This window comes from Netta rufina, assembly GCF_964035555.1.
Source record: "Netta rufina genome assembly, chromosome: 10".
NCBI classification, from domain to species: domain Eukaryota; kingdom Metazoa; phylum Chordata; class Aves; order Anseriformes; family Anatidae; genus Netta; species Netta rufina.
The window spans coordinates 14,521,086-14,534,052 of NC_140133.1; the positions used below are offsets into that span (position 1 = coordinate 14,521,086).

At 41.2% G+C, this 12,967-nt stretch overlaps 1 protein-coding gene across 2 annotated transcripts in view; it reads right to left on the reverse strand.

Annotated features, from left to right (window-relative positions):
• Positions 1 to 12,967, reverse strand: part of FHIT (fragile histidine triad diadenosine triphosphatase) — a 564,423-nt gene that overhangs the window by 84,768 nt on the left and 466,688 nt on the right. For both annotated transcript variants that reach the window (XM_084293015.1, XM_084293014.1), the window contains exon 6: positions 1,383 to 1,451. In XM_084293015.1, coding sequence (XP_084149141.1) covers positions 1,383 to 1,451 — 69 coding nt within the window. The remainder of the gene's footprint in view (positions 1 to 1,382; positions 1,452 to 12,967) is intronic.

The window sequence follows — 12,967 nt, forward strand, 5'->3', positions numbered from 1 at the left end:
GCAACACCTACAATTGCTATAACTGAAAATGACAAGATAAAAATAATTTTCACCAATTTGTTACGCCTTTTGCATTTACCACTAAAAGTAAAGTCTATTTCATTAACAGAGTTTTGCTTTTTTTGGATTTACATATAGCAAGAGAGAAATAAGCGTGCTAAAAAAAAAAAAAAGTAAATGGTATTGTAAATATGACAAAAATGGAAACAGAGTTTGTGGGTTGTACAGCACTGAAAGCCACTTAACACATTTGAAGAGGAAAAATGTTAACTTCCAAGTTGCCTCACTTTACTGCTTTTAAGTACGGCAGTATATAAGATGGCCGTCATGTATTTACATTCGATGTCCTTGCTCAATGGTCTCATTATAAGGTTATATCCTTATTAGACGAGTTCTCAGTCTCTACTTCTCATGTTCACAACTTTTGAATTAAGTCATTAGAAAACTTTAAAATATGCTATCATTTTTTGAGAGTGGGGAGTTGTCATCATGTATATATCACAAAGGAAAAAATACAAAAGCATAAAATGTCATGAATTTTTCTTCAAGCAGATAGTATTGCAGTAGCACTGAACAAGTTTATATTAATTACTTTCAGAAAGAAAAGGAGATGTCATATCTGAGATAGAGGATCCTACCAAACCCACTAAGAACAATCCGTAAATCTAACAATAGTGAGAATTTTTTTCGTTAAATCATTGTGACAGCTGTCAAGCTGGGGAAAAGTTTTTGTTAATGCCAATACAATTGTTCATTTAAACAAGAGCCAGTAATTCAGTCACATTGGAACAGCTTATGTCCCCAGCTCTGCAGTATAATCTGCACACATGCATATATTACATCTATATAGTTGCTCTTTAATTTTTATCTTTGGGGCTACAAAGTCATTTGTCCAGAGCCTGAGCAGAGTTCTGCAGAAAGCAAGCCAGAAGGCAATTTGTGATGAAGTTGTACTGAGCCTCCTGTGCTTTCCCCTGCTGGGAGGGAGAGGTTTGCCACTCCAGGCTGGCAGCTCCCTGCCTGGCAGGCTAACCGTATGGTTTGGTGAGTGATTATCCTTCACTCGCCCTTTTCTCCAGCACCCACAAAATAAGAGAGCACAGCCATTGGTAGAGATGCCACATCATGCTGTGTGTGGCGACAAACTGAGGTACCAAAAACGTTGACTGCATCCTCCACTGAGACCCTCTGTGACCGCAGCTTGACCCAGAGCTTACAAGGAAATCTCAGTACAGGGCTTGGTGCTTATCACAGGCTTTTTGCAGCCAATAAAAATGTAGAGATATCATTAAATAATTCCACTCAAGGCATGTTCTATATCATCAAGGTGATTTTCTAACTGTGAAAACAACTCTGAACAAGAAATGGAATGCAGCCCCTACCTCCTCGTAGACATCGTCATTCCTGCTGAAGTCTCCTGCCCTCCTTGGAAGGACATGGACGTGGACATGCTGGAAATAAGAGAGCAAGTAACAGTGATTACCAAGATCATGCCTTTCTTTTCTGGATTGTCAGCATTATTCTCCACACATACAAGTAACCATGCACGGGCTTGGAAAAAGGGGGGCAATGTATTTTGTCACAAATACTGATGAAACATAGGGAAAAGGAACAAAAATAAGACAAAAGTCATTATGACATGTCATTTTGATGTTATATTATTACTATTTTTTTCTGTTAAGCGATTATGGCAGTCTCTTCATGTCATATAGGAAGGACAATTCAAGATTCTTATGCCTCAAAATCTACTAAGATTTTTTAAAAGAATGCCTGAGAAATCAATCAAACACTCATCTATCTGCTTTTCCGCAGTGAGCTCAGCTACAAAACTGCAAACATTCTTTGATCACACGTATATATGCAAAATACACAGGATTTAGATAGCTTGCACCTGGTTCTATTTGATGAGATGGAAGTCAGTTGAAATTCATGTGCCTTGCTAAAACATGCTTAAAACATGGCTCAAGTCTATAATGAAATTAAAAATAAAAAAAGATTTTCTTATGCTAATTGCAAGAAAATTTAAATACACCCACATCATGTTAGCTTTAATCCATAAAAACATTTGCTCAGAGAATAACATGAAATCTTTTCAGTTAGTGAAATATTCTGAATTCCATAACTTTTTATTTTTTATTATTATTTTTTTTCTAATTTACCCTAGAGAAACCAGTTTTTCTTACTCTTATCATTATCCACAGCTTTCAGTGTTTTCAGCCTAGATATGAGGATGTTTCTTGAGGGTTAAAAACCATGGTTTTGAGTAATACATCAGTGATAGTGTTCTGATAGTGTATTATACTAATACATCATGGGACCGATAGTGTTCTTGTGATGTATTAGTGCAATGTATCATCTGAACATCACTGCTCTCATGATGTATTGCTCAAAATCACAAAGCAAGTTTAAAGATGGTCTTCAGTAGTCCTAGGCCTGGAACGTTGATTTTGGACAAAGACAGACTTCCAAGAAAAATATGAGTGAACATGAAAGTTTGTACCAATACTGCAAAATTTCAAGAGTGTGTCCCATCTGTGATTCTTCTTAGATTTAAAGTTTATTCATAAAACTATAGAATAATCTGTCAGTTTCTTTCTCTTCTGGTACAAGGAGTGATAACTTTGCTGCAAATATCGATTTTCAGGAATTTCTCTTGATTATATATATATATAATATACATGAAGCCTAATAACATCTGTCAACAACCATATCTCCCCCAGATTCCACTCATTTTAAGAGCAATTTTCACCTTTGTGGCAAAATGTTCCAGGATGCACACAGAAAAAGATCTGTATGCCCAGGACAATTTGGAATATCAGTGAGCACACAAGATGTAGTCCAAAGCTCAGTGCAGAGATACTGCACTGCAGATGCACAGACCAGCACAGCAGGTAACGAATGAGCCTAATGTGAGCTTCTGCCCAAAATGGGTTCATGTGTTCAGCATGGAAAAAGAAGTATTTATGACAGCATATGGACCACTTGGCATCAGTAGAGACATTCTCAGGGGTTAGTCACCTTTACTATGTGCATTACATTCTTATACAACACCAGGCCATGTACTAAAATCTGCCAGTTCTATCAGAAAACAAATGGACACTTCCATATTTGAGGTAACTACAATCAATTAAAGAGAGAACTTTTTTTTTTTTCCAGACATTCCAATTATTTTTTTTTTAATTCTGTGCATGGGACAGACATAGAAATCTGAATTCTTCCTGCTGCTTGCATAATAGAAAGAAACAGGATCAGCAATTATGGCTCAGGTAGATTCCCTGTCTTCAGCTTTTCCAAGAAAACAGAGGAAAAAACAAGCACAGAGCAGTGGTTACCCTGTGGGAGCGAAACCAAAGAAGGGGATTTCACATCTTTCACCTACCTTTCAGCTTATGGTCTTCCCAATTTGGGGTGCTGGTATTTTGATTCATTAAGAGTTCTTTAATTTATCATTTTTGCTCTTTAGTGTTACTTGTTATTGCTAAAGCCAATCCAAGACACTTAAGCTCCAGCTTAATTGCCAACCTGTGAATTGGTTCAGTGGGATCACAGGTATAATGTATACATCTCCGTGTTTTGTGTCCACTGCTGGATGCAGGAAGATCTCCCCACCTGGGAGTGGAGGGTGTTACTTCAAGTTACTTCAAGTTACAAGCTGTTTCCTTTTATTTTCTTTTCCAGACCAAAAACAAACAAACAAACAAACAAACAAACAAACAAAAAAACATGGAACGTCCAAAAAGCCATTTGCAGTTGACTGAAATGTGTCAGTAAATACAAACAAAACATTTGGCTGCATTTTTTTTTTCTTTTTTAAACCAAACAGATTTACGCAAATCTTCTCTCAAAACATTGTTTGGAAAGGAGAAATCCAAACATTGTGTATACAACATGTCAAAATAAAGTGTTTCAACTCTTCTCAGTTATTGTGGGCACCCCCACGTCTGGGTGTGTAGCAGAAAGCACCACTGAATTCCAGGCAGACTGTATTCAATCACTGCTGATTATATTTCATTTTTCTCCTAAAAATTACTTTCCCCTCGTTTTGCATTATTTTGATTAATAAGCAAGAAAAGCAACATACAACAACCGAGACATTTACATTAATGGACCAATCAATATTATCCGCATCAGGGTATAAAAAATGCAGACACACGCTTGCATTGCCTAGTGTGTTAGCTACCATTCCTTCTTCTTGTCAGACACTGATGGAGAAAGCTGCATGTGATCACAGGCATGCTGGGTGCGACACCATAGGGACATGGCAATATGTACCCAGCCTGAGGGACATCATGTGGTCAAAGATGCTTGAGCCCCACCAGTTGCTTCTGATATCTGGAAGGAGGATGTAGAAACTGCAATGAAAAATGTTTACCTAGCCACAAAAATAGCAGGACTGAATATTATAGGGCCTTCAAAATCAAATTTTTTAGTCTGACGGTTTCCTAGGGTCAGGACTTACAGCTTCCTCTCTTTTCAGAGCAGCTACCATGTTACAAGTGAAATCTCAGATTGAGAAAATTCTAAAGGTGAGATTTACCAACTGACACAAAAGCACCCTTAAGAGAAGTATTTTTGAGATCTTTAAACCCAAAATGGACTGAGAATTAGAAAAGTACTGCAAGGAGCAAAATCTGCATTGCCAAGAGGGGCTTGTGAGCCAGAGTCAGGACGAGTCACCTCTGACCTCCCCTTGCAGCTAGGGGACCCTCTGCTCGAGCCCCATGATGTTCCCAGTGTGACTGTGGGAGCCTGGGGCCTGCTCATCCCATCGCTGCTGAAATCTGGCATCAGCACAAGTATTCATGGGATTGTGCATCTAAAAACAATTTCCAATGAGCCAGGATTGCAAAATGCTCACAAAAATCTTGGCCAAAAAACCTGCAGTCTGTTTTGTTGGGGGGAAAAACCAACACATTCAGGTCAGGTGAGTTTTGCTTCAGCACTCAAGGCCATGCAGAAAGCAATGTTCCTAGTTATGGCTGTTTTTATATACTGAATTATGGTCGAATAGCTGATGTGTCACCACCACGCTGGATGTAAAGTGAAAATAGCAGGCAAAAACAGACACTGAAAGAGATTTCCTGGGTAGACCAGAATAGTGAAGATCAGATGACCCTGCCACACAGCACTGGGGAGGACACGGACGTTGCCTGTAATAATTCATGAACATTATGTTGCGTTCGCTCAGTTGCTGGGCTGGTTAGCAGAGCAACAAAGCTCTGCTTCCAACAGAAATGGAGATAATAGCCTGTACAAGAGCTCCTCGGCACTCACCCGGGGTTTATTAGCAGTACACTTTGCTATAGGATGAATACATAAAAACTGGCAATGGGTCTCATGCCCCTGAGGACTGCCAAAAAGGTGGTAGAGGAAGGGCTGATCCCCCCACACCTGCAAGGGCAGTATGTGCCTGAGCTGTGCCTTCACACTGCAAAAACAGATGCCTTTCATCCGCCTAATCTTTTCCCTTGTTACATTCCTTGTTAATACAGGGACAAGGCTTTCACACGTGGGTTCCCACCGTCTCGTGGTGCAGCAAGATCAAGTAAGGGAGTGATATGGGGCACAGAGGGAGATCAGGGTGAGAAAGAACAAGCCCTGATGCCCCTGCCACTGCGGCTGTCAGGCAGGAGGAAGGACGGGAAGGACAGTGGGGACTACAAACTGCAAGACATGCTGGCCAGGAGACCCCTGTCAGCTAGTTCGCTGAGAAAAAGGATGAAGGTTTGCAGATAACACCTTGCCAGCTGCTGAAAGTCTCCTGTCCATTACAGCCACATGAGCTTCATACAGGAGCCTGTGATAATGCTTCTTCTAAAGTACCAGATTAACTGTAAAAATTCCAGACTAATAACCATTCTCCAAGTAAGACTGTCAGCGGGTGATAAAGAAAATCAACCGTAATACTGAGATAGCCACATGAAAAATAGGGCAATTTTGTCCTCTCTGTAAACTGGGCTTCCATGGAGCCCTTGTTTGCTATTCTTGATTAACTGCTCAATTATCCCTGTTACAAAATTATTCCGCAGAAAGCCCTGCCTGTATATCCATAGCTCATTAACAGAAAGCACTCCCTCTGCTGTCCCCGAAAATATATCGCATTACCCAGATGCTAACAGAGTTGGTACAATTGTTCTTTCTAGGCATTGCAAGCCAATTTCTAGGGCCCTTGAGTTGCAGGCTCTGGCAAAGATATTCTCACGGGAAAGAAATTTCTGTTCAGTGAGTATTTATGAATTCTTGACATTTTTCCTAGTCCTGAATTAGGTTTGGACAGGGAAACACATTAAAATAAATAAATAAATAAAAAGTCCTATCCAAGATATAAAAAACAGTAGTTTGGGTCAATTAAAATATTAATTTTTCCCAGCTTTCAAAATTATTGCTAGTATTATTTTTTTTCTACTTATCCAGCCATTATAAATTACACAAAATAAGACCACTTTGAAAAACCCAAATTTTATAAAAATTAAAACAAGACAGGAAACTACTTGAAACACTCCCTTTCCTAGAAGAATGCCCAGTTTCTAGGAATGAGCATTTTCCTTTCCAGCATCATGAAAACCTCATGGACTCAGCTGCACACAGGATGCAGACACTTGGTGTCTTTTCCCCAGATGGCAGCTAAAGCATTTTGATGGTAAGGATTGCTCCAAACCCAAGAAGACTGCACCAATTCATGTGCTCTCATGACACTTTTGCTTTGGCCCTAGTTAATTAAAGCAGAGAAATAAATCCTGCTTGACTACCAGCATGAGAAATATATGAATATGATACAGATGGAAAGGGGTGATACAGACAGGCGGACCTGAGAGCGGCACATGCTGGGGGACAGAGGGATGCTTTGTAAGGGAAGGACAGAGAAATTCACATCTCTCAGAAAGCCCAGGTTGACGTTGGAGAAAATGGTCGAGATGCAGGTGGGAATGGACTAGAGGAGTCATCAAAGACAGGAAGGGTGCGAGTTACCAGTGGAATGGAGATGGTAGTGGGAGTTTTGTGAATCAAAAGCATGGTGTGGAGAGTGCAGAGAGAAAACAGAAGAAAGAGGGGAACAGTCCTGGGTGAGGCCATGCAGGCTGACCTGATGTTACTAAGTGAGGAGCCTTTCAGGAGCTACGTATGTACCCCTGCATGGCACTGCACTGTACACATACCCTGGTAGGGAATAAAGGAATTATGCCATGGATTTGCCTCTGGAAGAATGTCAAGATACTTGCTCTGCACAGAGAACACATACTTGGGAAAGCAACAAAATGGAGAGAATTTGTGAATACATCAGAATCCAAAACAAGTGAGGGACTCGCAGCAGAGTACATCTTCAAACACGTAGACTGAGAAATGTGCAGATTCAGCACCCTCAATAAATAATGTATCTGTCAACTACTATAAAGTTTTGAAGAAATGAGCTGTGAATGAGCTGGAAGAGAGACCTAGACCTAATGGAAACATGCAGAATGATTTTTAAAGCCACTTGAGATCTGAGGTTATAACTTCCTCAGCTGAAGGCAACTTTAGCATTTACGTGAGAACTGCCAACCTCTCCCTCCAGCCCCAAGCCCAAGAAAATTGGCACAATAATGAGGATAATTAGCCTTTTCATTGGAAGTGGTGATCCAAATGTGATTTAGATGACATCTCCTATAAGATCTCCGCAAAGGCAGTAAATAATGAAATGGAAATAAGTATGGGATGATGCTTCTGGACTGATATTTCCTGGCAGCCTCTGCAGAAAACATCACTTCCATTTTCCGGATGGGAAAGCTGAGGCACGTACCAGCGAAGGTGCCACAGGCTTAGGGACAGCTGATGAGCACCTGCCTCACAGTCCTACTCCTTTATCTTCCTTTGGGGTCACTTTGCCCAGGTGTTTTTTCTGTAAATTTGGTGTTGTTGAGATGCAAATGAAACAGGAATTGCATTTCCCCTCACCTCTGATATTTAGTTAAGTCTTGATAAATGCATATTGTTTTAACACTTGTGATACATATAATTAGGGTTTTTTATGTTTCAATAAAATGGTCTATAATAAACATTTACTGCTCTGTGAATAAACATTTAAATGAAGCTCCTAATGGGGGTTACATGTTTCGAAGCAGTTCATGGCTTTGCCGAAGTCTCTCCCTATACTTAATGAGAGTCATTTCCATAATCTGTGCATTATTGCTTAAGCCTCCCTTTAGGAATATTTTACAAAGTAAAATTCTGTGAAATATTATCATCCAAAAGAGAAAATGTTAAGAGGATTATCAAATTGTCCCGTTAAAGGGACAGCACAAGCTTTCATTTTCCCCCTGAGATGCTAACATTGTAATCACATAGAACGTACTTACTAATTATCACACTGGTCCACTGCATCATTACCGTGTTTTTCCCTCGGAGACCCAGTCTGAATGAAAAGGATGGGAGACCCCTGAAAGGTCTGATATGAAGGGTAATATAATGCTATAATGTTATTTTTTCTCGAATTAATAATAGTGAGGCTCAGAACGTCCCAGCCAGATCTTGTAGATGTCAAGAAAGGTCCAGCCCCTCAGAGGGGGCAGAGTACTGCACACAGCTGTGCATACAGCTCTGTACAGTTTGCCCAAAAATGTCAGTCCTACAGCCACATGATTAACACCCAGGGTCTCTTCCCAGTTTTGCGGAAACTTCCATCTATTTTCTCACTGACTCCAGTAACTGCAGGACTCAGTGCCCCAGGTGAGATATAAACTACACTGAGGTCTAGGGAAATATTATTGTTGGAATACAGAGGGTTTTCAATTCTCCAGAGTATCTGCAATGATACAAACACCTGTAAGATATTTCTTCCATGCGTCTGAGTACATTTGAGGAGACCATAAAACTGAAATATATCTTCTCTCCACTAGCAGGGAATAAGAGCATTACGGCAGTAATGGCCCGCTCCCCCATGAACGCAAGGGGTAGGGGAGATGGAGGAAAATGAGAGCAGATAAATCAGGAATGGATGTGGCAGGGGAAAGCAGGTGAAGGCAAGTCTTACATATCAGTTACTCTTATTTTGAGTGGGAATTCATTATCTCTAATTTGTGTGGTTATTGCCTTTTTAGACAACTGTTGCAACCACCTTCTGAGACAAGGTTCCCGCAGAATTAACATACTGTCCCTGTCTCCTCTTCCATTAGCTAAAGATGGAAGAGTGGTGCTACTGCAAGGAGAAAGAGAAGGTTCCCAATGACAGTAACGAGACTGAGCCCCACAACATTCTCCAGAGGACGAAATGCATTCAGGCCACAGTGTTTTCCATCGCAGTATCTATCAGTGCTCGGGGAGATTTCCAAAGCTCTGTGTCACTACTGAGGCATTTTATATCCTTAAGGATACATTTCCCAAGAGTTAGTATATATCTCCGTGCCTGTATATAGCACTCACTAGACTGTATTTAGTTATTTATAATATTAAAATTATACATAGCAGCTATGTGTTCCAAAACATGGGCTGTTTTCCTATTTTATTGCCGAATGTGCACATTCATCTCTAAGGTTTAGCTGCTTCAGTTAAACCTTTTAAATGTAAATTATTTTATGTTATAAAAAGCTGATTGTGGGAGTTTTAGTATTTCAAAGATGGTAATTTATGTGACTGGAACAAAATAAAACATTCAACAGAAACAGAATTTTACTTGATCAGAAACACTTTTATGTTTCAGTATAGCTTTCTTTTCATATTTTCCTCCTGCAGCAGTGGCCTCTGTCTTTCAATTAGCTTAAAACAGAAGATCTTAGATAAGCCCATAATTTAACGCTATTTGCATATGTGTCATCCCAAACTTCGTCACCCCACATTTAATGTATTTTTAAGTTGTTGTGAACCAAAGCCTGAAATCCTTAATGCAGATTCTCAGCTGTTCACCCCTCAACAGTCCACCTACCAAAGTCTCTGGGAAGATGGGAAGCAGGACCAGTCTCCAAATGACCCACAAAGCAAGTCTTAACCCTTGCTACTTCCTCTCAGCACTGTTGAATTTGGGATATAAAATGATTTTGTGGAAGTAAATGGCCTTCTTCAAATATTAGACTTCACAGGTCACCTACTCCATCACCCAAAGGCGACTGAAATCCCTGTAACAACTCCTCGGTCTCAGAAGCTATTGGATCAACCCTTGCAGAGTAACACAGCATCAGCATCAATGCAAGTCACCTTTAAATATTTTGACAACAACCTATGCAAACTAGCATACAGTGCAAAAGTACTTTCATTCTTGATTTCCCAGGCAACTAGGTCATTTCTTGCCACCTTTTTAAATATGCAGCCCTGCTCCATTTCTCCTTCTTTCTGCTCAAGCCATTGACGACACTGCTACTTAGCTTAAGGCTAAGTCCTTTATCATTTGAAGAAATCTGGCAAACTTTATCATTTGAAGAAATCTGGCAAACAGACATGGTAGAAATGGCAAAGGACATACAATGCTATGTTAGCAAGCCTCAGAATGAAATAAAGTACATTCTACTGTTTTTCAAAATAATGCAGTGCGTATTATTTTGAAATTAGATTAGAAAAGGCGTCAAGGTGTTAGTGCCTGTCTCAAACTTTCTTTTTCTTCAAACTTAAAATACTTCTTCTGTAAGCCTTTGCATGGCATGCAGCATCTGCACATCTCCCTCTTAACTCTAGTGAATGGCAACAAAGGCAACACTGATAAACACACAGAAATGCATCTTCCATTGACTGCTTGCTAAAACAAGAACTGAAGCATTTTAACTTACCAATTTAATTACAGAAATGTATATTGATTCAATCTTTCTTCACGTTCAGGAGCTGGCTAGAGAGAATGGTGAGCTGTTCTGTTTAATACACTTTCACCTTGATAAGCATGAATAACCCTGTTTGGAAAAGGAGTTCTTTCAAAACTGTTTAAATCCACAAATTCCTTTCAAGCAGGGAACTTTGGTGGATTTATAATACATACTGGCAGTTGCCAGGAACCCAGCTGAAACCACCAGACTTGCTGTCCTGGAGACCTTTCAACAGACAGTTTGTTCAAATGGACTTTGACTGTGTCTATCAGGGCCATATGGGCAGAAGGGTAGCAGAGGTGAACAGTTTGTGATTACGTCCCTAAGTCATTTAACCTTCAGAATTACAATTCTGCACACTGTACCACCCAACAGGAGGCTGTACAAGCAGGTGAAAAGATAGATGTCTATTCTTAATGACTGTTTAGGAGACTGCTGAGCTCTGGTCTGTGCCCATGTTGGTTCAGTTCATTAATGTAATTAACCAACAATCAATCTTTTTAAATTAGTTACACAAAAACAGTTACTGCCAGATCAACTGACATGAAAGTTAGGTCACGCTCCATTTCTGCACGATTTAACATCCACACTGGAACAGAATACAGGGAATGGAAGCATCAGAAACTGGAGCCAAATTCATTTGAAGCCCTACAACTTAATTAAAGTGTGCAAAATCTGTGCAGCTGGCTTGGTCTTATTTGCATGGCCTTTCGTGTTTGCAGCTGAACACCTTGGCAATAGAAAAAGTGCTCAGAAAACAAAAGAAAGAAAAAAAAAGGTGTGCTTGCAGGACACAGTAGTGAAGGAATGTAAATAATTTTAAACGGTGTAACTTTACGCAGGGCTTGAAATTGGACTTTAACAACAGCTTTCACAGTTCACCGGTGGCTCTAGTCACACAAAAAAATTTAGATGGCATATGAAAGCAGGAGAAGCCGAAGCTGCTGTTGGTGCTTGTTCCCTTTTTCTGGGCTAAGAAAAGACCAGTACAACAATCTCAGTTTTCACCGACCACAGAGGTTACCTGCAAAGGACTAAAGCAGCTTTATCACCACCAGACTCCACAGGCTGACCTGCTGTCCCAGGATCAGAGCTGAAAGCAGCTCTTAACAGGCTCACTCCCTCCTTCCCCTTCCTCTGGGGACTGGGAAAAGGATTTGGTTGGCCTAAACCTACTGCAGTGTGTCCTCCAGAAGTGCTGTCCGAGGGCTTGCTAAGGTGACCGAATCCTGCCCCTGCTGCTTTCCAGCCCAGCTCCGGAGGGATGGGGCACAAACAGCAGCCCCGCCACCTGGTTTGGGCCACCCAGACCTCACATTGCTATGCCCCATGTGAGCTGGTCTGAGAGCTGGCCCCAGGGGAGGAGGCTCAGTGACCTCAGGGTTGTTGCTTGAGCCTCTCTGTGAGCCTGAGCACGGCTGCAAGCAAAGCCCGTGCCCCTGTGTTGCCAGCAGGTCAACGTGCGGCTCTGCCTGGAGGGTGCAGAGCATCTGCGAGCTCGGTGTGGGTGCACTGTCAGCCTGGTTTGAGACTAATAGACAATTTCCTTCTCAACCCTCTGAGCCGAACCTGAATTAAACTGCTTTCAATTCCCCCAAAAGGACAGGTTTGCAACTTCGCCTTGTGCTTGTCCATTAAGGCAGCATCTGGCTTCTTTTAATCCCTTGCACTGACTGAGCTCTCCAATTGCTTCCACTGGGCCTAATGTAGGCAGTGTTGCTGAATGACTGCCATGAAAGCGGTTTCATTCTCCTCAAACCACCACAAAAGGGATGGGCAAAGGCCTCCCAGGGGTGCTATGCTGCAGGGCAGTAGGGCAACGGCCAGGCTGTGAGTCTGCAGGTGGCTGAGCACATCCCATAAAGTGCTGAGCCCCTTCCCTCCCGGTCACCAGAACAGGCATTTCATGGTGCAGGATCAGACCCTCAAGCCAGAGCTACAAATTCCCCTTAGGGAAGGGTAATTGAAACGCTTACCTGGGTTTTCACTTTGCCGAAGCCAGGCTAATCAGGCTGAGTTTCGACAGGGTGCAACAGAAAGGAGGAGTGGGAAATGAGGCAGATGGGGAAAGAGATGGAGGATGCCTGCTTAAGCTTCTTTTTGTAAACTGTGTGACTGGAGGGAAAAAAGAAAAAAAAAAAAAAAAAAAAAAAAAAGAGCCTTTTCCAAAAGGCCGAGGAGGAATGTGCAACCTGTCTCTTAATGCT